This window comes from Fusarium flagelliforme (assembly GCF_020744385.1).
Source record: "Fusarium flagelliforme strain FIESC 12 MPI-CAGE-AA-0113 chromosome Unknown B0J16scaffold_4, whole genome shotgun sequence".
Lineage (NCBI taxonomy): Eukaryota > Fungi > Ascomycota > Sordariomycetes > Hypocreales > Nectriaceae > Fusarium > Fusarium flagelliforme.
This window is the reverse complement of record NW_025763506.1, coordinates 583,244-606,641: the sequence shown is the minus strand read 5'-3', so window position 1 is coordinate 606,641 and position 23,398 is coordinate 583,244. Positions and strand designations below refer to the sequence as shown.

General features: G+C 48.8%; 11 protein-coding genes and 1 non-coding gene across 12 annotated transcripts; 6 read left to right on the top strand and 6 right to left on the bottom strand.

Annotated features, from left to right (window-relative positions):
• Positions 1-2,003: 2,003 nt before the first annotated feature.
• Positions 2,004-2,948, top strand: B0J16DRAFT_383813 (uncharacterized protein; the record flags this gene model as incomplete). Its single annotated transcript, XM_046131366.1, has 3 exons — positions 2,004-2,094; positions 2,144-2,291; positions 2,345-2,948. The coding sequence occupies 3 exons, from the start codon at positions 2,004-2,006 to the stop codon at positions 2,946-2,948; spliced, it is 843 nt and encodes a 280-aa protein (XP_045982391.1).
• A 198-nt stretch (positions 2,949-3,146) lies between these two features.
• Positions 3,147-5,332, bottom strand: B0J16DRAFT_398227 (uncharacterized protein; the record flags this gene model as incomplete). Its single annotated transcript, XM_046132376.1, has 4 exons — positions 3,147-3,634; positions 3,685-3,877; positions 3,932-4,501; positions 4,533-5,332. 4 exons carry the CDS (start codon positions 5,330-5,332, stop codon positions 3,359-3,361), a joined length of 1,839 nt encoding a protein of 612 aa, XP_045982390.1. The 3' UTR covers positions 3,147-3,358.
• Positions 5,333-5,936: 604 nt separating this feature from the next.
• B0J16DRAFT_122115 (uncharacterized protein) lies at positions 5,937-7,720 on the bottom strand. Its single transcript, XM_046121617.1, has 3 exons — positions 7,010-7,720; positions 6,510-6,960; positions 5,937-6,461 (listed from the first exon to the last, which is right to left on the bottom strand). The coding sequence occupies exons 1-3, from the start codon at positions 7,650-7,652 to the stop codon at positions 6,092-6,094; spliced, it is 1,464 nt and encodes a 487-aa protein (XP_045982389.1). The 5' UTR covers positions 7,653-7,720; the 3' UTR covers positions 5,937-6,091.
• Positions 7,721-8,069: 349 nt separating this feature from the next.
• Positions 8,070-8,715, bottom strand: B0J16DRAFT_414209 (Cyanovirin-N; the record flags this gene model as incomplete). Its single annotated transcript, XM_046133423.1, has 3 exons — positions 8,329-8,715; positions 8,168-8,277; positions 8,070-8,116 (listed from the first exon to the last, which is right to left on the bottom strand). The coding sequence occupies exons 1-3, from the start codon at positions 8,616-8,618 to the stop codon at positions 8,070-8,072; spliced, it is 447 nt and encodes a 148-aa protein (XP_045982388.1). The 5' UTR covers positions 8,619-8,715.
• A 1,322-nt stretch (positions 8,716-10,037) lies between these two features.
• On the top strand, positions 10,038-10,546 carry B0J16DRAFT_398224 (uncharacterized protein; the record flags this gene model as incomplete). Its single annotated transcript, XM_046132375.1, has 2 exons — positions 10,038-10,152; positions 10,209-10,546. 2 exons carry the CDS (start codon positions 10,038-10,040, stop codon positions 10,391-10,393), a joined length of 300 nt encoding a protein of 99 aa, XP_045982387.1. The 3' UTR covers positions 10,394-10,546.
• B0J16DRAFT_122062 (Alpha/Beta hydrolase protein) lies at positions 10,547-12,466 on the bottom strand. Its single transcript, XM_046121616.1, has 3 exons — positions 11,763-12,466; positions 10,898-11,716; positions 10,547-10,848 (listed from the first exon to the last, which is right to left on the bottom strand). Exons 1-3 carry the CDS (start codon positions 12,348-12,350, stop codon positions 10,774-10,776), a joined length of 1,482 nt encoding a protein of 493 aa, XP_045982386.1. The 5' UTR covers positions 12,351-12,466; the 3' UTR covers positions 10,547-10,773.
• A 295-nt stretch (positions 12,467-12,761) lies between these two features.
• Positions 12,762-12,834, top strand: B0J16DRAFT_t168. Its single transcript has one exon. It is a non-coding gene; the product is annotated as a tRNA-Cys (tRNA).
• A 1,421-nt stretch (positions 12,835-14,255) lies between these two features.
• Positions 14,256-15,887, top strand: B0J16DRAFT_414207 (S-adenosyl-L-methionine-dependent methyltransferase; the record flags this gene model as incomplete). The annotated part of the gene is made up of 3 exons (XM_046133422.1): positions 14,256-14,769; positions 14,817-15,199; positions 15,247-15,887. The coding sequence occupies exons 1-3, from the start codon at positions 14,692-14,694 to the stop codon at positions 15,884-15,886; spliced, it is 1,101 nt and encodes a 366-aa protein (XP_045982385.1). The 5' UTR covers positions 14,256-14,691.
• On the bottom strand, positions 15,888-17,559 carry B0J16DRAFT_286198 (uncharacterized protein). The gene is made up of 2 exons (XM_046124084.1): positions 16,413-17,559; positions 15,888-16,360 (listed from the first exon to the last, which is right to left on the bottom strand). Exons 1-2 carry the CDS (start codon positions 17,522-17,524, stop codon positions 15,994-15,996), a joined length of 1,479 nt encoding a protein of 492 aa, XP_045982384.1. The 5' UTR covers positions 17,525-17,559; the 3' UTR covers positions 15,888-15,993.
• Positions 17,560-18,669: 1,110 nt separating this feature from the next.
• B0J16DRAFT_122055 (major facilitator superfamily domain-containing protein) lies at positions 18,670-20,387 on the top strand. Its single transcript, XM_046121615.1, has 2 exons — positions 18,670-18,723; positions 18,772-20,387. Exons 1-2 carry the CDS (start codon positions 18,702-18,704, stop codon positions 20,322-20,324), a joined length of 1,575 nt encoding a protein of 524 aa, XP_045982383.1. The 5' UTR covers positions 18,670-18,701; the 3' UTR covers positions 20,325-20,387.
• A 339-nt stretch (positions 20,388-20,726) lies between these two features.
• B0J16DRAFT_383805 (ATP-binding protein) lies at positions 20,727-21,311 on the top strand (the record flags this gene model as incomplete). The annotated part of the gene is made up of 1 exon (XM_046131365.1): positions 20,727-21,311. One exon carries the CDS (start codon positions 20,727-20,729, stop codon positions 21,309-21,311), a length of 585 nt encoding a protein of 194 aa, XP_045982382.1.
• A 311-nt stretch (positions 21,312-21,622) lies between these two features.
• Positions 21,623-22,723, bottom strand: B0J16DRAFT_383804 (uncharacterized protein; the record flags this gene model as incomplete). Its single annotated transcript, XM_046131364.1, has 1 exon — positions 21,623-22,723. The coding sequence occupies one exon, from the start codon at positions 22,721-22,723 to the stop codon at positions 21,623-21,625; it is 1,101 nt and encodes a 366-aa protein (XP_045982381.1).
• Between the last annotated feature and the right edge of the window lie 675 nt (positions 22,724-23,398).

The window sequence follows — 23,398 nt, the reverse complement described above, 5'->3', positions numbered from 1 at the left end:
TATCGCTAGTAAGGGCAGAAATCTCATAGCGTATCCAAACTTCGCCAATCCCCATGTGTGTAGGATGCTTTGCTCCTATAGCGTTGTTAACAGCTGAAGAATATTTGATTCTGAATGGTCAGTCTCGTAAAGCTTAGCAAGAAACGCTGTTGTAGTAAGCATCCTGCAACGTGGGCTGTGCTTGGCAAGAGACTCGGAGCTTACTTAATTTGGTGATGATGGGAGACAAGATAACCCTAAACTTGCCGAGGAACCGGAACTTTGGGTATGGCTTGTAAGGCCAGATAAGTGCTTACTTTTCACCACTTCCAAAGTTTATTTCGTTCCGCCACCAGGAGTAAACGAATAGCATAGATTAAAATGCATTTTTGATTCTGCATCTAAAATACCGATGCTAGTTCCCGAGCCGTTTCAAAATGTCGGGCAACTTTATCATGAAACAAAGCTTTCCGATGGGACTTTGGTTGATGGTGACTATCAACGGCTGGAGTTTGCAGTAGCGGATTTCAACAGTCTGTTGACAACAGTCCCGACCGAATCTCTGAAGTGATCGCGTCATTGAGCTTAGTCAACGGTTTGGGCGACTGAAAAATACTACGTAGCATCTCTGCAGTCAGCCTACCTTGAGGTGTTGGTGGGGGCTGACGATGATAGGGCTGAGAGCCTGCTGTCAAGTTCAGTTGGTGGTGCAATACTACCTGATTTCCCGAATACAAGAAGAAATCTTGGCAAAGGGACGAGTCGGCGTCGAGTCACAACGAGGAAAGAAGACTATTGATAGAGTGAGACAATTGATCACTGACATGGCGTGCGAAGGTCAAGCTAAACTTGCGCCTATTCTTAGACCCAATCGCACATCACACTCTAAAACATTGGTAATGTGCCGTTGTCAAGCTCGTATCCTCAACACCATCTCTCACCATCTGTCCCGCCCACACCATCAGAATCGAGGCTTGGACTTGGGCTTGTTTGCTCCTCCAAGTCCAGCTCCGCCTTTTCATCAGGCGTTTTTTTCCCCTCCTCGAGACCTTTCCACATTGTGTTTCCCCAAAAGCCACTATGAAAGTTCTGTCACACCTGAATTGGCTTCTTCAATTGGTTGTTGCGCAGCTGACTAACAGAACTGGGCTGAAGAACCGGTCATGGGGGCTGGACTCCGTCAAGAGACGGCTTGGCTTACGCAGAATTTGGTACTTTCGGATCCCACTGCTGAATTTTCGACGCTTGTTAATTGCATTTTGTTGTTTGTCATCGCATATATCGCGCAAACACGTGCACTTTCACCATCCACTTTGTAAGCTTACACGAGGAGGATGAAAGCCAAGATTCCTGATGCCAGCACAGAAAGTGGCATGAGGGCGGTGGCACAGCTGACCTTCTCTGCACCGCAGTCCGTACTACACCATACTTAGCTCCTCAGCCCCAGAGCCGACTTTTCGGATGTCACAATCTTGCGGGGTAAGGTTCCGTACCATGGTCCGTCTTTTGGACCCCACCACATCGGAGAAGAGGGGCCGCGATCGTGGCCTCAGCCCTTCCGATGTCAGATTCGGTATAGCTTTACTTTCTTGAAAAAGCTAGCGCTGATCTTGGCTGGGCGCAGCAGCTTGGGATGAGAGCTCGGGACACCCGAAAATAGACTGACGTAGAGCATGCAGCTCGTTAAGCTTGTCGCTCAGCCTTATTGATTTCTAAGTTGGAGACATGAGTTTGTTAGTCGTGGCTTATGCTGCTCCGGCCACCATCGTGGAAATGGCGAGCTTCACTTGGAATGAGAGTAGGATAATTGTCTATATAAGGTTGGCTTGATTCCCTCATTTCAGTTCAATTCATCATTCTCATCATCTTCTCTTCTCTCTTCACTGCAACAACTCAAGCACCTTCGCTACATCTTCTTCTCGATCGCTTCAACTTCAACTTCAACTTCAATCACTTCTCTCTAAGCTTCTGATCTCTCGCTTTCTCCAGCAGCTTTTCTTTCACTCTTACAACTACACTTCAATATGCGCTACTCATACACTATCCTCGCCTTTGCCTCCATGGCTCTGGCTCTTCCCACTGCCAAGCCTGCCGATGATGGCTCTTGGGCTCCTGGTATGCAACTTCCACTCTGATTCAACCATCCAGTAACTAACATGCACAGGAAAATATGAGGGCAAGGGCACTGGTTACGATGATGGCAAGTGGGCCCCCGGCAAGTATGAGGGAGGCGACACTGGCTTCGATGATGGTCAATACCACGGCGAAAAGGCCAAGCGCAACGACGATGGCAAGTGGTATCCTGGCAAGTAGTAAGTCATCTCTCACCCATGCCCATCAGATATCAATACTAACTCTATCTCAGCGAGGGCAAGGGCACTGGCTACGATGACGGCAAGTGGTACCCTGGAAAGTACGAGGGTAAGGGAACTGGCTACGATGATGGTCAATACCACGGCGAAAAGGCCAAGCGCAATGATGATGGCAAATGGTATCCCGGCAAATATGAAGGCAAGGGCACCGGCTACGACGACGGCAAATGGTACCCCGGAAAGTACGAGGGTAAGGGAACTGGCTACGATGATGGTCAATACCACGGCGAAAAGGCCAAGCGCAATGATGATGGCAAATGGTATCCCGGAAAGTACGAGGGCAAGGGAACTGGCTACGACGATGGAAAGTGGTATCCCGGAAAGTACCCTGGTGGCAAGGCCAAGCGTGAGGATGATGGTAGCTGGTACCCCGGAAAGTACGAGGGCGGCGACACTGGTGCTGATGATGGAAAGTGGTACCCTGGCAAGTACGAGGGTGGTGACACTGGTGTCGATGATGGCTCATACGATCCTGAGAAGTATGGAAAGACAAAGCGCGCTGATGATGGCAAGTGGCGCCCTGGAAAGTACGAGGGCAAGGGAACTCCCTATGATGACGGAAAGTGGTACCCTGGAAAGTACCCTGGCAAGGAGTAAGAAGGCTATTAGATCTTCACATTTCCTTTGGAGTTTGATGGACATCTGTGGCATTGGGCATTGGGCATGGGACATTTGCATTTTCTCTAGAGCCACTCATTCGGCATTATTTTCTTGTTCGCTTCTTTCAGCTGTTTTCGAGCGGTTGAACTTTATTATCTACTGAGAACACTCCTTCTAATTTACATATTTGAATTTCATACATTCTTCGTCCAATCGTGACATTCTTATCCGCTCGGTCTAGTATAAACTGTACTGAACTAATGGAAGGATCCGATATTTCTGATTTAGCAATATCAGCGAAATCGGACTTGGATTGTTGTCTCTGCGGTTTAGTCCCTGCCGACCTCCCCAGACCCCATGTCTATTGGTACAATGGAGACTATTGATACATTCTCAGAAGCCATCTCTCAGTCCGTTTCTGTTGACGATTCTATCGCTGAGGTAGTATCAATAGATTGCGTTCCCGTTTCATTATCCCCACCCATCATGTATGGATCGTTATCGGATACTGCATCAGAGCCCAGAGGATTCGTCGTCAAGCTTGGAAGTGCAATGGCGTTTGTTAAGAATGGCTCATCAAGCTGACGAAAGGCAGATCGGATAGCACCAGAAAGGGTCAGGGGTAATGGTGGCAATGTGTCGTCAGCCGCGATCCTACGTCGCTTAGCATCCTGTCTTCGTTTCTTCCGATACCGTCAGATTCTTTCTATGGTATAACCACGGGAAGACTCACCGATTCCTGTTTAAAAAGCTCCCAGATGACTGACATTAATGTTGCTGTTCCTATGACCAAGGATAATATCTGGCCGAGTGACGTGAGTGAGTGAACAGACGTTACTCGGTTCCATGACAAGGTTGTTTCGATGGCTGTCACCGAGATGGAAAAGCTTGCTAGCCACATAATGAGGCAGCAAATGCGATAGGACCTAAAGTTTTGTCAGCGCTTAGCAACATGGAGACCAGTGGAAAAGGCAGCGAACCGTCTGTGTTGCACATCAACTGGTGTAATCAGGCGTATGCCACCCAACCTGTGTCGAGGTAGACCCGCCAACCTCCTCAAGAAGTAATATGCTATTCTGGCCATGTTAAGGAACCTCTCACACGCTCTTGACAGGGGAATGGCGGCGAAACGCTCACTTTGATACCCGCTGGACATGCTATAATTCCTTCCTTGGATTCTTTGCCTTGAGTTCCCCAGGACCTGACCTGTTCTAGTGCGAAAGAACATATGATAGACTGCTGAATCCTGCACTGAGGCCTTGATCTCCACAGCCATGATAACGAGAGCTACTGGGATAACGAGGAGAAGGGGTGTTGCAATCATGTTGAAAGCAACCGATAAGACGTCCCTAGCATAGCAGTACGGGGTGCTTGGGTCTAGGAACTTGGCAAATATAAATTGGTAGGTCCCGCACGGCATTCGTGCGAAGATCTGATCATATCCCCACCAGCTGAACCACACGCCATGGTATGCCATCAAAATGTGCAGGGTACAAAGAATCGCCGTCTTCCAGTCCAAGAAACCAACCCCCTTTGCTTGCCCTTCAAGCCTTATAGGGCTAGGCGAATCCGCCCCAGTACATCCAATACAAGATCTCAATCTCGATACCGAAAATGCAATAGTCAGCAATGCTTGCCACAAGTGCAACTATGCACATGCCGGTCGAGAAGATGAGCCATGCAGCCCGATAAGTTTGTCGCGCATGCGGCAGAAAGTTATTCGTGATCAGAGCAACGACCCATTGCAGATATATGCATAATCGGACACCCAGTCCATAAAGGTCTGGGTTTCCCTCGAAGCCTTGATAACAGATATCTGCGTTGTTGTGAACTTCTAAAAACCGAGTCTCATTGAAAGCATGAGAAACAAAGGCAGGATGTCCCCCGGAAGCATTGTGTATAACGGCCCTGGCGAATTGTGCACTGTAGTAATCTGTGCTAAGAAGAATGTGCTGTTTTTTCTCTAGTCTCTGTTCACAGACTGAAGGACTGGTTGGTAATATTCCTGTCCGCCATAACGTCAGCCATACGGCACTGTGTCCCCCATCATAAATATCGTCTCCCCTTTTCAAGGCCAATATCACCATCCCAATAAACGGCAATGTACCAATCAGAAGGAGACCCACTGCCCATCTATTTATTCGAGCACCGCCGCACGCAGTAATCACCAGGTATACAACAAAGAACCAAGCGTAGTAGTAAGGCATGTGGGAGATCGAGGCCTGTATAGTAGTCTCATCTCGGCTGTGGTTGAGAGACACATAGGCCATGAGTGATATGGTAAACACCCAGGCAAAGCCCCAGACGAACCACGCGGTGTTCCAGTAGGCCTTTAACAGTACAGCGTCGGTAGCGGGATCAGGGGTGCGATGACTAGGCATTGGCAATAGGCAATTGGGGGTTGTAGATGGCATCCTCGGTTCCATCTGCGTGCAGTTGAGATGACAATGTATTATGCTGGATGTCAAGCCCCGCCAATACGAAGCTGTCGTCCATTTTTGTCCTCCAAAACAGAAATCCTGTGTCGGGTCTGAATTACAAAAAGAACATAGTCAGTGGTATGCAACAGCGGAAACAGAGACGGAATGAGGGTCATTTGTCTTCCAGGAATAAAGTTGGCTAGCCTCTCTTTAATAAGGAAGGGTAAGGCGGCAATGCTGATATAATGGGATGTAGCTGCATGAGGCTATGCAAGGTTGAGTGTGTCTAGGATCGGACTTAAGAACTCGTGATTTGTTTGCAGGGTAGAGCCTACCTGTTCATGTGCCTGGAGTGATACCAGTGCCTTCAAAGATTTTATTCATAGTGGCAAAAGCTGGGGTTGAGCGATAACAGTAAAGTGAAATTTATCTGAGATGCAACAGCTACTCAGCCCCGCCAACCACGTAATATTGCTTACATCGTGATAGCATTCGCCACAAGTCGTCATCGGCGCAGGCAGAACCATGTCAGATTCACAAGTAAAAGAAAGCAAAACAAATTGAATAGTAATGATGCTCTGTCGGTCGGCCTTGGTTAAGGGTAGATAAATAACTTAGCAGGACTGTAAATACGTCAGTTGCAAGGGTAAACTTGAAGGTGACCGTAACGTCGCAGGAAATAAGTATCTAACTATGTTCTATAAAATACTTCGACTAAATCTAGTCATGGAACCTTTCATGCAAGACAACTCCAGTAAAGATTGCACGATCCCAATCTTCAGACACGGTATATCCCAGATATTCAAGGCCCCTCTTTCCAAGAGACAAAGGTGCGCAGCCATCCGAGGTCGATGTAGTAGTTGAAGTTTCAGGCTCATCTAGTGTAGTTGTGAAGGCAGTGACTCCAGTCTCTGAACAAGCCTCGAAGTATTCCTCGGGAGAGTCGCAGTAGGTAGCGTAGGAGGGGATCTCAGTTGGAAAAATGGTTGTATCGGTGGGATCATCGGCGCGCTTGGTGATCTTGGGCTGGGGAGTGGCCCAAGCTGTAGGAATCTGATAGTACACCCGCTTCTTCAAAACAGTTGTAGTTCTACAATGGTTAGCACTGGTATCGAGGGGGATTGTAGGGGGCTCTTACGAGGCGAATGGGCTGACTGTCACGGTGTTATAAGCTGAGCAGTCGCTGATACGACTGTCCACGTCTGGTTGGCCGTTTGGATCGCTCAGGCCTGCAAAACAGACGTTCGCGGAAGACGTAATTCCAGCAGATTGAGAGGTTGTCTCAGAAGAAGTGGCCTCTTGAGTGGTCGTAGGGGCTTCGGTCAAAGAAGTCCCCTCAACAGACTCAGAAGTTACTCCATTCGAAGTAGTAGCCTCACTGGGTGTTGTTTCCGCAGAGGTAATCTCTTCGCCAGTCGTCTCGGTAGACGAAGTGTCTATTGAGACGGCCTCTGCAGAAGTAGTTTGCTCCGCGGATGTTGTGATCTCGGCAGAGCTAGTTCCATCGACGGAACTGGTGACCTCGACCGAAGTGCTCTCGCCACTAGAAACCTCTTCGCCAATGATCTGTCCGTTCTGGCATTGACTCTCTGTGTCCTGACGTTAGCTATATTCCTAAGATTGAGCGATTTCTCATACGTTTATACGCTGTAAGCGTAACCCCCTGGCACCCTGTGGGCTTTAAAGTAAAGATGATGTAGACCTTTCCGTCCGATGGAGTTTGACAGAATCTTGCGTCTCCAAATGCGTCGTTCGTCCATGAAAGATAGCCTCCATCGATTGAGAAGCCTCGGGTAACTGCATCTGCTGGTGGCGTATCCTGAGTGGCCAATTCTTGATATGCCTCGCCTTCGTAGTAAACAGGCACTCCATCCTGTTGAAGCTGCTCATCGTTGATGCGAAACGTTGTAGCGAGGTCACAAGAGGTAGGGTTGTCGGTTCCAATGAAAGTTGTGTCTCGCTTCGCTCGGCGTTGCTGCGGGTTAATCTGTAGAATAATGGCCTCACCAGCGGGTCCAACAGAGGTGGTGGTAGAGGCTGCTTCTGTTGTCTGTGTGGATTGTTCAAAAGCGGTTGTGGTCAAAGCCTCGAGAGTGGTCAATTCAGTGCTAGACGCGCCTTCTGACTGGGTAGTTTGACCAGAGGTGGTAGTATCAACTGGCGTCGTTGGATCAATAGACGCGGTAGAAGAGAAGATGTCCGAGGGAAGACTCTTGGGCTTACAAGGCCCCGCAGCAACATAAGCTGCAAAAACAGCAGCGACAAACTTCTTAGCTACCATCTTGGTTCGAATTTTGAGAACGAGTGGCTTGAATAAAGACCGACGATCGTACTGGCGTTCAATAGTGGCAGTCAACGAAATAAATATCGTGTTCTATTTCTCTCCTTAATTTTATCGTGCTGCTTTAGCGCTAGGAAAAACGCCATTGTGGCTGGCTGTAGTCAGGGGCATAAAGAAACTATCGACTTTTTCAACGTCCGAAAAAGTAACTATTGAAGTTCTAGACCCTCTAAAGCTAGCTTACCGCAAACTAACAAACATTTATCCCGAACGCGACATCAGCTCGCGTAGATAAGAAACTAGTAAGGATGGAAAGTTCTGCACTTTGCTTATATCCGGAAAATGCGAGAAATGATAGTGTCCCATTTTTGTGGCGGACCTTTTATTCCAATTGATGATCTAAACTTCCTAGGTGTATCAAATACCACACCACAGCCGACCTCTATCGTTATGGATCCTTTCGTCTAGTGGTAGAATTAGCAACAGACTTTGCAACCGAATTAAGAACAACTTACTAAGTACAACAGAGGAGGGATTCCAGTTTCCACTGATGGTCTTACAATTAACGCTGAGTCTACTATCGCTATCTAGACTCAGTCTGTTACACGATCCGCCGAAACCTCCGCTATGAATTGTTAGTTATCAGCAAAATACTTTTACTCAAAGGGCGTCATACTTGGTCTGCCACCTGAGCCAACCGTTATCGTTACCAAGACAAGGGTTAAGCCTGAGCGTGTCTCTGGGCCAGCCACCTGAGCCGTTGTCACATTCACAACTAAGAGCTGGACCGTTTGAAGTAGTGAGATAGCAAGAACGGCAACTTTGGCGGTAGCTCGACAGTTCAATGGGCGCGTCATCCTCGGTGGCTTGAGTCTTCTCAACAGTAGACTCTTCAACTTGGCTAGTTGGGGCTGCCATTGTGATAGCGGCGAAAAGAGCACTTGCGATGAGGATAGGGCGAACCATTGTTGCGAAATGGAAGACTGTAGTCAAGTTAAGAGGTGATTGATGATGCTGAGTTACATGGAACAGTCCGAGGAATCATTTCCCTTATATACCCAAGAACTATTCAACTTCTGATCGCGAGAAATAACTGATGACTTACTAACCCCCACCAGAGCTCACCTGAGCTGTCTACTGAAGCCATAAATGAGCGATTAATGCCTCTTCTGTAAACTCTGCAGCTTGGATACGAGAATTCCATATGATAACTGCAGGATAGGGATGAGGTGAAGTGGTATCTGAGTATGCAATGAAACTATAAAGAGGGGTCCTGCTGCGCCAAGGACTAAGCGAGTAACCAGGCTGGCTTCTGTCGTCAGATAACTTCTGTATCGTTACAACCCGTCATCAACTTTGAGCTGTATTAAATGCTGTATGCGATTGCTTCCTCCTAAGTATTTTAAGTTCTATAGAAGTAGCATTTCTAGTGGTTGCTCGTACTTTGTAGAGCTTTAAGCTTTCATCGGTGCTAGTATAATATATTTCAGGCTTACATACACCTATGCGAGCTGCAGTAAGCTGACACCTTGGCTACATAATGATATGCCCTGATTAGGCAGGTAGTTATGTTAACGTACGGATAAAGTTTTCGAATTTACAATTCTGAAGCATCGTGACTCCAACACTTGCATGAGAGCTTTTTGCCCTACCCTGACACAACCCTGATGCACGGGATGCCTTGCTTCCTCCCTTCCGGTCCTTTTCTCTTCCTTCTTCTACCTGAACCAAAAAGACACCAACCCTTCAGACCAACCACCACCCTGCACAAATCGATTGTTGACATTAAGGATACTGGATTTAATAGCAAACCACCCGGCAAGAGGGTTAAATGATTGGACGTTCAACTTATTCTGTTAAATGTCGAATTCTTTTATATTTAAGCTGGAAACTGCCTGGGTAACTGGTCTGTCCAGCATGGCCACTCTACACGTCGACAGGATATATGGGAGCCATAAGCATGAGCTTAACTGGGAGGGTTTTCTCCTGGACTAGACACAGTACTCTTATGTATGGTTTCTCGGCGTAACTTTAGTTGTGTTTGTTTAAGAGCTTTCTTAAACGGGTATCATAAAAGCTTGCTAATGCCCAAAGCGGTGTTATTCATATCAAAAGCAAATCGTATACGAAATAGGTATCATCTTGGCTGGGACTTTCGCCAGGGACGTTAACCGTGTGTCATCTTGATGAAATGGTCCATGTGCTAGACGTTTCCCATAATGTGATTTCCCCAGTAGTACAACCTCTACTCACAGCGTGGTAAGTCAGTTTAATATAAATATAACACCCATACTCCAATCCACCAAGACCTTGGATCAACTCACCACATTCAATTACCCCGAACAGACTACAGCTCCATAAACCAAACCGATCCTACTCTTCAAGATGGTTAAACTCCTCAATCTTTCTGTTGCCGCTGTTGCGCTTCTTGCTCCCATTGCTGAAGCCAGGGACTGCACCACAGGTCTTAGATACTGTGGATATGTCCTTTTGAAAGTTGGTAAGTATCCCTACTGAGAATGGGGGTTGTGGTATTTAACCACTTATGCATCACAGGTAACTACGATGCCCAGATCAGGCAGGCTCTGTCGGACGGGGGGCATCCCATTAATGAGGACTGGATCAGGTACTCCTACTTCGAATGCGTCGGAGGATATGGTGGCTTGATTAAGTGGCTTGATAAGTGCAAGTCCTGCGTTGACAGTCCACAAGGCCAAAGCGATGTTTGCTGGAAGTACTAACTTTCAACAACCACTCATGCTCATTTTTGGAGGTGTTAGGTTTCGATATGTGTAGTCATAGCTAGTCGATTGCTCCATCTCCTTTGCAGTGCATAGACACCATTGGTGTAGAGTCCCAATAGCAAGTTAGTTAGCCGGTACATACATCTAGCTACTCTCAATGCCTAGAACTATCACATAATGCGTGGTTCTTCAGAGGTAGTGAGGCAAAGTATAGCTGCACATTCTCTGAGCTGGGCAGAGCCTAGCCATGCATGGGTCAAGGTTGGTTGGACGATTAAGACGTAGTGAACGAATTGCTTTTGCCATTGCCAAGTGCCTTGCTATAGTAATTCTGCACGCCGATAGCAGACGTGAATACAATCTTAGCTTGAGGTGGCTCAACCAGCAAAGCTGCGCTTCTTCAACCACCGGTTGACCAACTCCAAAGCCTCCATAGGCTTACCTTGGGGAACCTAAAAACAGTTAACACAAACTCGAACAAAGATCCAGTTGATGACTTACCATGTGCCCGGCCCCATCAACAGTAGCAAACGAGAAAGTAGTCTTCTTATCAGACTTGCCCATCTGAATCTTGACCTCCTTGTACCAACCAATCTCCTCACCCCAAGCACCCCACGCCTTTGGTCGTTGAGCAACATAGGCTGGCTGTCCCTTCCACTCCATGCTGTTACTCCATCTCAAGTTTCCAGCAGTATTACATGCAAGATCCAAGTTTCCTTGGTACAGGAGCACATCGACATTGGCGTTGAGCAGATACAGGATTTGGCTTTCAGTGCTGATGCCTCCGTCGAAGCCTAGTGAGAAAGCTTGTTCTACGTCATACGAGTAGATCGAGTAGTTTGTCAAAGCATCCGGGACACCGAGGGCTTTAAAGACATGGGGGAGGTTTAGGTACTTGTTGATGAGTCCGGCTTCCTTGTAGCAGAGGTCATCTCCTGATTCGCAGGGGAAGCTGATGTCGAATCTGTTTCTGTTACCGTTGGGGCCAGACTCGCCGTCGTACCACTTTATGACACCGTCCCAGCAGACTTGCTCTGCGGCACCGCAGATAGCGTGGTCGGGGTGTTCGTAGCAGACACGTGCGAGCTCGAGACATCTTGGAAGGTTAGCAGCCATGATGTCGCAGCGGGTGCTGTTGAAGACGGGTTCTTTGACGCCCGGGTTAGTAGTGCACAGTGTCTCCCAGTATCCGAAGGCTGTGTCGAGAGGTGAGATGTAGGCATTGCCGATCAGGACAGACTCGAGGTTGATCTGGGGACGTTTGGGGTAAAGATTGTTCTGAGCGACGATTGTAGCTCCCAGGATGGGGATGTAGTGGCCCTGCAGATATTAGTCACCGCCAAGACATTCGTCCGATGCCACTTACACCATAGCTCTCTCCAGAGATGTGGAATGGCCTTCCGGCAAGATCCGGGAAAACCTCAGTCGTAAAGATCTGCATAAACTTATGCATGCTATCAGCAGCGAGAAACGAGTTCCCAGGAATCGGCTCATCCTCATCCAAGTAAGAAAACCCAACACCAGCAGGTTGATCAACAAAGATGTAATTCGCGTTCGCATTCCATCCATAAGGATTGTGAACCGTCCCATTGCCATACTCGTTGATAAGACAAGGGCCCAGCTCCTGAAGCAGTCCCAGCATTGATGAGCCTCCAGGGCCGCCCGTCAACCACAAGGCCAGAGGGTCAGTAGCTGGCGCATTCTTGCTCTCAAAGTACCAGAAGAACAGATGCTGATTGCCGATATCGAGCCAGCCTGTGTATTGCTTGACTCGCGCGTCACAGATTTTGTCATCGACCTGCTCTTTGATGCGAATTGAGTGTTCAGGGTGAAGAGAGCTTGAATACACCTGGAAAGTCGAAGCTTGTGTTGAGTCCTCACCGAGAGGGACTTGGGACGCGAAGACCCCAAGGGAGGCTCCAGCGAGCAGAATGGCAGTCTTGAAGATTCCCATGGTTGAGGTTGTTGATGAGGAATGTTACAGAATCTAGAAAAAAGGCTGGGCACGTTTCATATTAAACGACAGGGATTATATAAGCAGATTAACGATGACGAATTTACGAGGGCAATATTGTAGCATTGTACAAAAGGTCTTTCGCGTCGCGATGTGTTTATTATCGTACCCCGCTTACTCTAGGCTTGATGCGGCAGCTCAAACCGACATCAAGGTAGAGAAGCTTATCGCTATCAGTGGCGCTTATTGTAAGATCGGGGCTGAGATGCTCCGAGCTTTTTGACAGCGACTATCATCAATCTGCCACCATCCCCAATTGCACGATATACGATGGGTAGAACAGACAACAATTCTGCCGCATTATCTCTATAGACAGTAACTATTGTCGACTGTTTCATCCAAAGCTTACAAGGATCGATAGCTCAGTGGTACGAGCGAGGGATTGCAGATCCCTAGGTCGCGTGTTCGATCCACGCTCGGTCCTAACAGCTTTGCTTTTTGCCTCGATCAGATGTTGTCATTCATTTTTGATCTCACCAAGTCCCGTTGTTGACTGCGAAGTTGGAAATGGAGACTTGAGAACAAGGCAATTATCTTATTCCATGCTACCTTGAAGTAGCTCCTCCCTGATACTGTCTATACTCTACAACGGTAACCTGACTGAAGTCCTTGGGTTAATCCTGACGAAGCCAACGGCGGCAACGAGGCTATGCTTAGTACATAGCATTATACAAATCCACAGCCAGTTGTCTTGAATCTTCCTCGAATGCCTGGTTGCGATACCTCATCTCCGTCTGTTCTAACCAGTCATCTATAGACCACCCTGCCATTTCCATGGCATCAAATTCACAAGCTACCAGGACAGACCGAAGGTCCTGATTATCCTCTGGGGTATGCGTGCGACGAGTCTTCCGAAGGCAGGAGATTCGAGAGGAAAAATTGACTTGTTGACGTAGTGGAGGGTGGCTGTTGCGCCTCCAATGGGTTTTCCAATAAAGGCGAAGTCTGTCGATTGGTTTGCACGTCTGTCGCAAGTTAGACGCCGATATGCCATGGCACTTTCAGATTGAAGACCTACTGCAAACACAAATACGCCATCCTTTCGTCCATGGATTCATGAGTGATGCCAGGCATCCAATCTACCAATTCGAAAAGATTGGCCATCTTCGGTCGTCTGATATGATGCTTGATGGGTAAGTGAAGTTGTCTGAGACGATGCGGCTTGAAGATGTGGTGTATGATGTTGTTGATGATGAAGAGAGGAAAGGTCCGGGAAGCCTCAAGGCGCGAGATATGGATGGTTCTGCGTCAACAGGCTTAGGGCACTTGAGGAAGTTACCTATCCTAAATGCCTGCCTAAGTTTTCCCACGGTGCTGAAATTATTTCGTATCATATCAGCCAGGTCTGCTAGCTCAGAAGCTCCTTCCTGTGAACACACCGAGACTGGTACCTTGGAGTCCAAATGCCAGGAACATGACATTTCAACCAAGAGTAACAGAAAGTATTCTTGTTATAGAAACTGGCATGGCAATTCGGACTAGTTCTTGGAAAGTTTCTCTGAGCTCTCTCGGAGGTCTCGTCGCCATTGACACGACACTCTCCAGGCATACGAAGGCTTGCACGATCTGTACCTTCCCTAAATCTTAAGCATGTTCAAGAGCATGACATCTTCCGCTTGATGTACTCTACTTCACTGTACGGTGCTGGGAACAAGAACATTGGTCTGTGTTGGTAAAGTCATGATGGATACTGCCATTGTTTACAACTCATGTATCTCGTTGTTCAATGTCAAACTCAACCACCAACCCCTCGAGTATCCAGAGCTACGTGAGTAACGGAAAAATTGTCCTTTGAGACTTTTAAGTGTAGCCAAATGTTACCACAAGGTGACTAAATTACTTCGCCTCTTATGCTCTCGGCGGCCAATTCTTCTAACACCCTGACGACTTTCACGATCGTAGAGATAAGATAAGAACCAAGTCAGCCACGTAACATTCCCACCAAGCACCCAAACAGCCACATACCTCGGTCACCCATCTTGGCCAACCTGCCACGTCTGTCTTGTCAAAGACGCTTTAACCGCCCATTATATCCGAAATCAGATCATGATGGAGACCTCACCTACGGACCAATTCCCCTTCCCGATCCAAACAGTGGATCCATCCGCCGTTCCCCGGAAACTAGCGTCCTAATCAGACCCTTGAACATCAAAACTCGATGCTACCATGCAGTTGTGGGAGCTGGGACCAACCGACACCCCAAACGAGAGGGGCGGCGGCGGATGTTGGTTCTCTCTCTCTTCTCTTCTCGCCGCCTCGCTTTTTCTGAGTATTCGTCAAGATGGCTGCTGCACCTGCTGAAGAAGCGCAAACTGCGCAGAGTGGCGCGCAGGAGATGCTTGCTCCTACGCACTGGGAGGTAAAAAGACACCACTCGCCTGATGTTTCGTTAATTAACTCAATTAGAACACCACCGCCGAAGAACCCGCCGAAGCCGAAGCCGACAACTCAGACAACGACTCCTCGCTAGGCGACGACTCTGCCAGTTCGACCGCCTCTATCAACTCGAGCATCCTCGACTACCGTACCATTAACGGCCGAACATACCATGCCGAGCGAGGCGATGCTCAGTACTGGGCGTCAAACGACAACCAGGCCTCCGAGGCTCTCGATATCATCCACCATACCTCTCTGCTGATCATGGATGGAAAGCTTTACTTTGCGCCTGTTGAGTCGCCTAAGAAGGTGCTTGACATTGGTACTGGTACTGGAATTTGGGCTATGGACTTTGGTGACGAGTTTCCCGAGGCCGAGGTTACAGGAACAGACATCTCTCCCATCCAGCCCAGGTAAATATACCCTACCTACTATAATACCAGCAGCTAACACTCTCTAGCTGGGTCCCCCCGAACGTCAAGTTCGAGATCGAAGACTTCACCCTCGACTGGACATTCCCTCCCAACTCGGCCGACTTCGTCCACATGCGCTTCCTCTACGGCAGCGTCCCCGACTGGAACGCCCTGTACGAGCGCGCATTCCAAGTAACCGCGCCCGGCGGCTGGATCGAGTCCCACGAGGGCGACCCCATGGGTCTCAGCGACGACGACAGCGTCAAGCCCGGCAGCGCCATTGCGGAATGGGGCAAGTTCTTCCACGAGGGCGGAAAGAAGCTCGGTCGCATCTTTTCGCCTCTTCCCGGTAACCTGCAAGAGGAGGGCATGAAGAAGGCTGGTTTCGTCGACATCCAGTCCAAGACGATCAAGGTGCCCGTTGGCGACTGGCCCAAGGACGATCGTCTCAAGGAAATTGGTCGCTTCACCAACCTTAGCATTCTGTCCGATGTTGAAGGACACATCGCTTTCATGGCTAGTCTGCTTGAGGGCTGGACCAAGGAGCAGGTTGTCCTTTACTGTGCGCAATTGAGGAAGGAATTGAAGGCTAAGAACCGGGCGCATGCTTATTACCTCCAGCGTATCGTCTGGGGACGTAAGCCTGCTGATGGAGAGGTAGTAACTGAAGCCGCAACTGAAGCATAAATATGATGTTTATTTTGTTCATTAGACGTATACAGCGTATCAATACTTTTCCCGGTCCAGCCGTCCTATTTGCAATTTTGTCCAAAATGTTCCAATTCGTTTGTGCCTTAGACCTTGATCTCCTCCGACGGTTCAACATCGTACTCAATCTCTGTTCGAATGACATATTTCGCTCCACTTCGTACACCAGTACCTTCGTGCAGCGTCGCGTTGATCTCGCCGTGTGGGAAGATTGCTGCACCGCCCATGATGGGACGAACAGGGTATGCGTTCAGCACTCCTTCGCGGGCTGCTGGTAGGAAGTATGTGGTCTCGCCACCCTCGAAATCTTGGTTGAGGTAGATCAGGAAGGTGAACAGCGAGCTCTGTTTCTTTTCGGCGGGCGAGTTATCGTATACGTATTTGTCTTCCTTGGTGATGCCGCTCGGGGGCCATGCGCCGTCGATGTGTGCTCGGTACTCTGCTCCCGGGACACTGTAGAGCGTTAGTTATGCCAACACAATTGGCGTCGAGCAATTGAACTTACTAGCGATAGACTCGGAAACGGCGGTTCACGCCTCTGGCTAAGCGACCGTTCATCACCGCTGGTACAAACGGTTTAATGCGCGACCAAAGTGTATCATGGAAAGTCTGATCGACGACCCAATAGAAGTTGTGCGCAAGAATGCTAATATCTCCATCCTCGCGCAGCGGCGCATCGGGAACGAAGTTCACACTCTCACCAGCAGCGATGATAGCCTTGCACTCCTCGGGGTAGAGAACATGCGTAGCTACGCTGAGACCAGACACAACAGGGTGTGGTGTATGTGTAGTCGGTGGCGGCGTGGTAGACAACGGAACAGCATCGGGTGTGGAGGCGTATAGGATGGCGTCGTGGTGATTGGGAGGCTTGCGTTCGGGACCGGGTGTTGTCTCGATGATACGGAGGTTCTTCTTGAGGGAATCGGGAGCTGAAGCAACGAGACTGCCATCGAGCACGGTGGCGTAGACTTGTTCTGTGGGTGTGTCGGGGCGAAGGTCCCAGATCTCCTGCAGGGCAATTGAAGAGGGTTGCTCCACAGCCTTGGGGTTTCGGTCTTCATGACCACAGACCCTCAAGACAGCATCAATGACCTTGATGAGAGTCTCCTCCCTCTCTGAGCGCTTGACGAGACCCTGCTGATCCGGCACAGTCGACAGACCGCTGATGACATCCAGATCTCGAACCCATCGACACAGAGCACCAAGCTTGGGTTGCTCACCCCGAATCTTCATCTCAGCAAGAAGAACTCTCGCTTCAGTATATTTCCGATCGGCCAGAGCAGCAGTAACCTGCGCCGTAAGGTTCGCGCCAGCAGCATTGACACCGGTGGTACAAGCCTGTCGGAAGTCGTAAACCGCAACTCTCAGATCCTTGCACAGCTTCGACTTGATCAAGCCAGGATACTGAGCGAGTGAATTGAGTGTGTCAATTGCAATCTCGAGTTCTTCTTCCGACACAACAGTGTGGAGGTTCTTTGGCTCGAAGGTTGTAGCGGTGCCATCGGGAGGAGGCGTCGGTATCGAGGGAGTTGTTGTCTTTGCGATCTTGCGAGGGTTGTCGGATTGGGCTTGCGCTTGGGCGTTCTGCTTGCGCTTCTTGGACTTTGTTTTCGACATTTTGATGGTCTGATCGATAAGGGTCGTGATGGTGGGGATGGTAAATTTACGTGGGGTTGGATTGGAATTGACGAAGGGATACAGCTTGACCAGGTTCAGTGGCGAAAACGGTCTCAAGTGGCAGAATTTACAGCGGGCCTTACTTGCCACTGCAGGGTAGCTCTCACGACATGGAATTATTTAGAATTTACGGAGTATCATACGCAACAAAATGTTGGAAACCTCAATCTTTGAGTTAAACTTTTAGATATCATGTTTTACAATCTAAATATTGTGTTCCTTTCCAGCTGGCGTTGTGGATAATAAATGCTTGACAGCGCCTTGTTGAGCAACATCCCACATGTCATCCCGATTTTGCTCCCACTGTTTACACCGAATAGACTTTGGGGTACAATTCTGATTGTGCTACAGCAGTTATGCAAACACAACCGTAATTTCCAGATCGAACTCATGAAACAAAGTAAATTGTCCGAGTTCTTTTGATCAATACAAGGTTCGGTTCATACAATGTTCTCTCCTGAAGCATCCCACTGACCCGGCTAATTGATGGACAAATATGCCCCGCGAAACAGCGATCAGCGACGCTTTGAGCATTTCTCCCGCTGGAGTTTTCACCCGTGCCAACTGAAACCCCATGCCCAGCACACACGAATGCGAAATCGGCAGTTGTTAAACCGAAAAGTGCTTCGCCAACAGTCCCTCCCATAAAGGTTTGCAATAGATAAAAATAAGACGGCACGATTCACACCCGCCAGCGTGAATGTTTTCCCATCCCAACAGTGCCGTTATCGGTGATTACTTCATTCCTCCACAACCCTCTCTACATCCGTAATCCTTACCAAGACCGGCGTCATGTACAGTCACCCTCTTAGTCCCTCCACTAGACAAATAAGCTCATTCATCCCTTCCCTCGGATATACGAATAGCGTCTCCTTTCTCTTCAGATCTGATCTCCATCCAGATTTCTAATCCCGAAACCTCGCTTACAATTGCCGTCGTGGATCCTCTGTGTCTGCTGTGCTTAGTTATTGGCCCGGAAGTACGGATATCCGGATATACTCAGATCCACGGAGCTCTGGCCGTTTTTTATAGAGGTACAAAGCTTAGCTCTTGTCCACTTCGTCATCGGTTGAACCACAGACAGACGATAAACGGTTTTTGGTACAGCTTCATCAATATGGCGATAGAAGCTGAGAAAGGTAAGAAACTCATTTCTGAGAGTCATGGCGAGATGCTAATTGTTCCAGAACAAGGCTTTATGCCTGATCCTGAAAGGGATACTTCAGACAACAACACTCTCACAGGCCGCGATGAAGAAGAGCTCTCACGAACAAAGACATCAGCTTCAATAGCAGACTCCTTCTCCCTCCCCCGCGAAATCCTCTTCGTGTCAATTATTTGCATGGCACAATTCATGACACAAGGCGCTCTCGGAAACTGTCTCAACCTTATTCACGTTATCGGCGACTCCTTCGGTCTCAGCAACCCAGCCGAGCTAAGCTGGCTTATCGCAGGGTACAGTCTCACAGTCGGAACCTTTATCCTCTTCTCTGGTCGTCTTGGCGATATCTTTGGTTACAAGCGCATGTTCCTCATTGGCTTTGCTTGGTTTGCTGTTTGGTCTATGATTTGCGGGTTGGCGAATTACTCTAACCATGTTCTTTTCGTCTTTGCAAGAGTGTTCCAGGGTATTGGGCCTGCGCTTGTTATGCCGAATGGTCTTGCTATTCTGGGCGCTTCGTATAACCCTGGTGGTAGAAAGGCTGTTGCTTTCGCTTTGTTCGGCGCTTGTGCACCTGGTGGTTGTGTGTTCGCTGCTGCGTTTGCTGGACTGTTTGTTCATGGTGATCCTAGCTGGTGGCCTTGGGCGTTCTACTCTTTCGCCATTGGTCTGGCTTTTATTGCCGCCATGGCATACTTCATCATTCCCGATCCTCCTCACAAGCTTTCCTCTGCTGATTTGAGTTGGGGTGAGATCCTTGGTCAGCTTGACCTTCTTGGTGCTTTCACCGGTATCACTGCCCTTGTTCTCTTCAACTTTGCCTGGAACCAAGCTCCCATTGACGGCTGGGACAAGCCCTGGGTCATTGTTACCCTCGTCCTTGGAGTTCTCATGGTCCCCGTCTTTTTCTACGTTGAGTTGCGCGTCGCTTCTCATCCCCTCATTCCCTTCGACGCTTTGACTAGCGATGTGGCTTATATCCTGGGTTGCATCGTCTGTGGTTGGGCAACTTTCGGCATCTGGGTTTACTACACATGGCAATTCTTCCAGCTCATTCGCGGAGCCTCTCCTCTCCTTACCGCTGCCTGGATGAGTCCCGTCGCTATCTCCGGAGCCTGCGCCGCCATGACGACAGCGTGGCTTCTGCATGTTGCCCACCCTGCGCTTGTCATGCTACTCGCGCTCGCCTCCTTCACCACCGGTACCATCCTCATGATGACAGCCCCCGTCGAACAATCATACTGGTTCCAATCCTTCTTTGGTCTCATCATCATGACATTCGGCATGGACATGTCCTTCCCTGCTGCGACACTGGTCCTTTCCAACTCCGTCTCCCGAGAGCACCAGGGTATCGCGGCCAGCTTGGTCAACACAATCGTCAACTACAGTATCAGTCTCGGCCTTGGCTTCGCTGCCACTGTCGAGGTCAACATCAACAAGGGCGGAGAGTCACAGGGAGAGTTGCTCAAGGGATACCGCTCGGCTTTTTACATGGCTGTTGGATTCGCTGGACTCGGATTCGCCATTAGTATTTTGTACTTTGTTAAGAGTATGTGGAGGCAGAAAAAGGCCCAGTAATGATTGAATGGGCTTCATGATTTTTTATAGTTATAGATTGAGGGATAGTTTGTCACATGATACCCTAAGATAGAAAATGTTATAGAGAAGCATGTTTCATGAACTTATCAAGTATTCTGTGAGAAGATTTGAGTGTATGGTCGGGTCCAGTAGTATCGCAGGTTGACAAGCCCATGCACCAATGTCAGCACCGTTAAACCAGTAAACGTGTTATGCTGGCAAATAATTCGCCACCTGGAGATATTCACTGACATCCTTTTATACGATGTTGATGCCGTATAACTCAATTTACCCCTCACCCTTCCTTCCACTTCTTGCTCTACTGCCTTGGCCCTTGTTCATCACTCTCAACCCGGCACCCTATCTCTCGCATCGACATCTTGCCAGAACACCCAATCTACAATGACGCGCAAGCACCTCATCCAAATGTCCGGAGCGCCAGGCTCCGGCAAAAGCACCCTCGCTCGCCAACTCCGCACAGAGCTCGAGAACGGAATCGTTATCGACCACGACGTTATCCGATCCTCTCTCCTCGAACAAGAGAACCCATGCTTCGAAACAGCCGCAAAGCAAGCCTATGACCTCCAATGGGCGCTTGCCCGCGACGCCATCAAACAGGGCGTCTGTAGAGTCATCGTCGACAGCACTTGTAACTTTCCCAAGACCCTCCACCAAGGAATGGCATTGGCGGCTGAGTTCGGGTATACGTACTGGTACATCGAGTGTAGGGTGATGGACATTGAACTTTTGGATCAGCGACTGCGTGCTCGTGAGCCGATGCTGTGTCAGCGATCCGGTGTTGATCGCCCGCCTAAGGCTGCCGAGGGGAGGAAAGAAGAGAATGGACGGGAATTGTTTGAGAGGTGGCTCATGTATCCATGCCGCCCCGATGATGAGAAGGCCATAATCACTGTTGACTCTACGGCTACACCAAAGAGATCCTGCGAGAGAGTTATGGAACAAATTGGCCGTCGACAAAGGAAGTAGTTGATCGCAAAAGACTGCGGAAATTACTGGAAGTCATCGACACACGGCCGTTCGATCGATCGATCGTCATTACCACACACTGTTTAGTTCATTCACAGAGAGGGGAATTTAAGTTGGACAAAAGAATCTAAATTGACTTTAACAAAAAACAAAAAGGAAAACTGCTTCTAAGTCAAAAATAAGCAAAGTGCGTTTCTAGGTTAGGTCCAGCCCAACTGTTGTCCGATCCATCGCAAACCAAGTGCTATCCAGAGCACTGTCACAATAGAAACCTTCACAAAAGAAAGTTACAGACCGATCATAACAATCCCTTACAATCGTCTATCCTGAAGAGCCTTCTGGACATCTTCAGGGGTAACATACCACTCATTCTCGTCTTCAATCTCATACCAAGCCCGCCCGCCAGCACGAGCAGCCATCACCTGTCGGTAGACTACCTTCAAGTTATCGCGCATAACCCGTTGAAGGGGTGTGGCATATCGAGGAAGACATCTTTCTTCCTCCACGCACAGAGGAATCTGCTTATCAAGCTCCCGTTCCAGCCACTCAGCTCGAGGATCCCATGCTGGGTCAACGACAAAGCGATGTCGTCGGGGGCCAAAATCTTGGCTGCGCTCCTCACACTGCGTCTTGTAGTCCTTGTCAGCCAGAGGGGCGATTGCGCGGCATAGTTCGAACCAGATGCCGAGCGTCGATTCCAAGTACAATTTGTGGAAATCTGCATGATACTCGCAGCTCTTATACCTGGCTTGAAAGGCTTCATCCTTGTGAAGGTTGTCAATGTTACTCTGGATCCGTGACACTGCGTCTACAAGGTTATCAAGAACCTTGAGCTCAGTGCTGTCAGTATACCTGCCGCTGCGCAGGAAATTGACCTTGGCACCAAGTTCTGTTGCAAAATCAAAGACGATCATTTTCCCAAAGTTCCACCCCCCGTGCCAGAAGGGCCAGAAATAAGCCTCGTAGATGTTTTCGACGATCCATCGCAAGTCGGTTGTAGCATAATGCGTACCAAGATGAACCCCACCACCTGACGACTTCCAAGATGGGTTTTCAGCTGTAAATTCGTAATCCTCGTGCATGGGACCTGAAAAAAGGATTTCCACAAACGAGACTGGGCAGTGTGGCATCATAGCAATCCCAACTCCATTCTCTGGTTTCATGAAGCGGTCCCGATAAGGACCGACGACAGCGCTTTCGTTAAAAGGGTTCTTCATCAAAAAGCGGATAACCCCCCCGGTACCATGTCGGGGATGACCGCCTCCGGCTTGTGCGTCTTGTTTGAGTATCTCACAATAACGATCGAGTGAGGGCCGGAGGTCTGAAGGTTCTGTGGTACGAAACCGCTTGAAGATGTACTCTAGGGACTGGACAAATCCAGTCTGTCCATTGCGCTGGGTAGAGAGAGACATGATTGCTGATTGATGGAAATGTAGTAGTGTTAAAGTTGTGTTGTTATCTGTAATTGAGTTGTGTCAGAGATAAGGGTGGATGGTAAGCTTGGTGATTGCTGGTGAGCTGATGCAGAATAAATTGACCGTGAAATGCATCCCTTATATAGTGATAGGTACCTATTCATGTTCGTGACACAGTAACCGGTGTTTATGCACCGATGAGCTGTTCTTAGGCCCGTGACCCTTTCATTGACCTTGTCCATTGCTTCTCACGGACGCTTTAGCTGAACAGCTAACCAGTGTCTATCAATGCGTTGTTCTATGTTCACCATTAAGGATTGCATCTCGAGAAACTCTGGACAGTGAATGGACAGAACTGATGTTCCATGATCAAGGACTTAATTTCTTTCAAGCTCAATGCTGTTGGAACAAGGAAACAGTTCGTCTGCTGGTGGAACACAGGGCTGATTCTTACTTAACTATCATGGTCAGGGATGAGAACAACGCGATAGAAGCTAGTATCTCTATACTGTAGATGTGGGAACACCCGCTATCGTAGGACCCCTTGGTAAAGTAAGGGGTGAGTGTGAAGGACGTGTGTCTCGTGCAATCAAGGAGACTACGAAGGCTAAGACAGCGAGACTACTGTTAGAAGCTGGCGGGGCTCCAAACGAGCTGACCAACTAGGAAAGT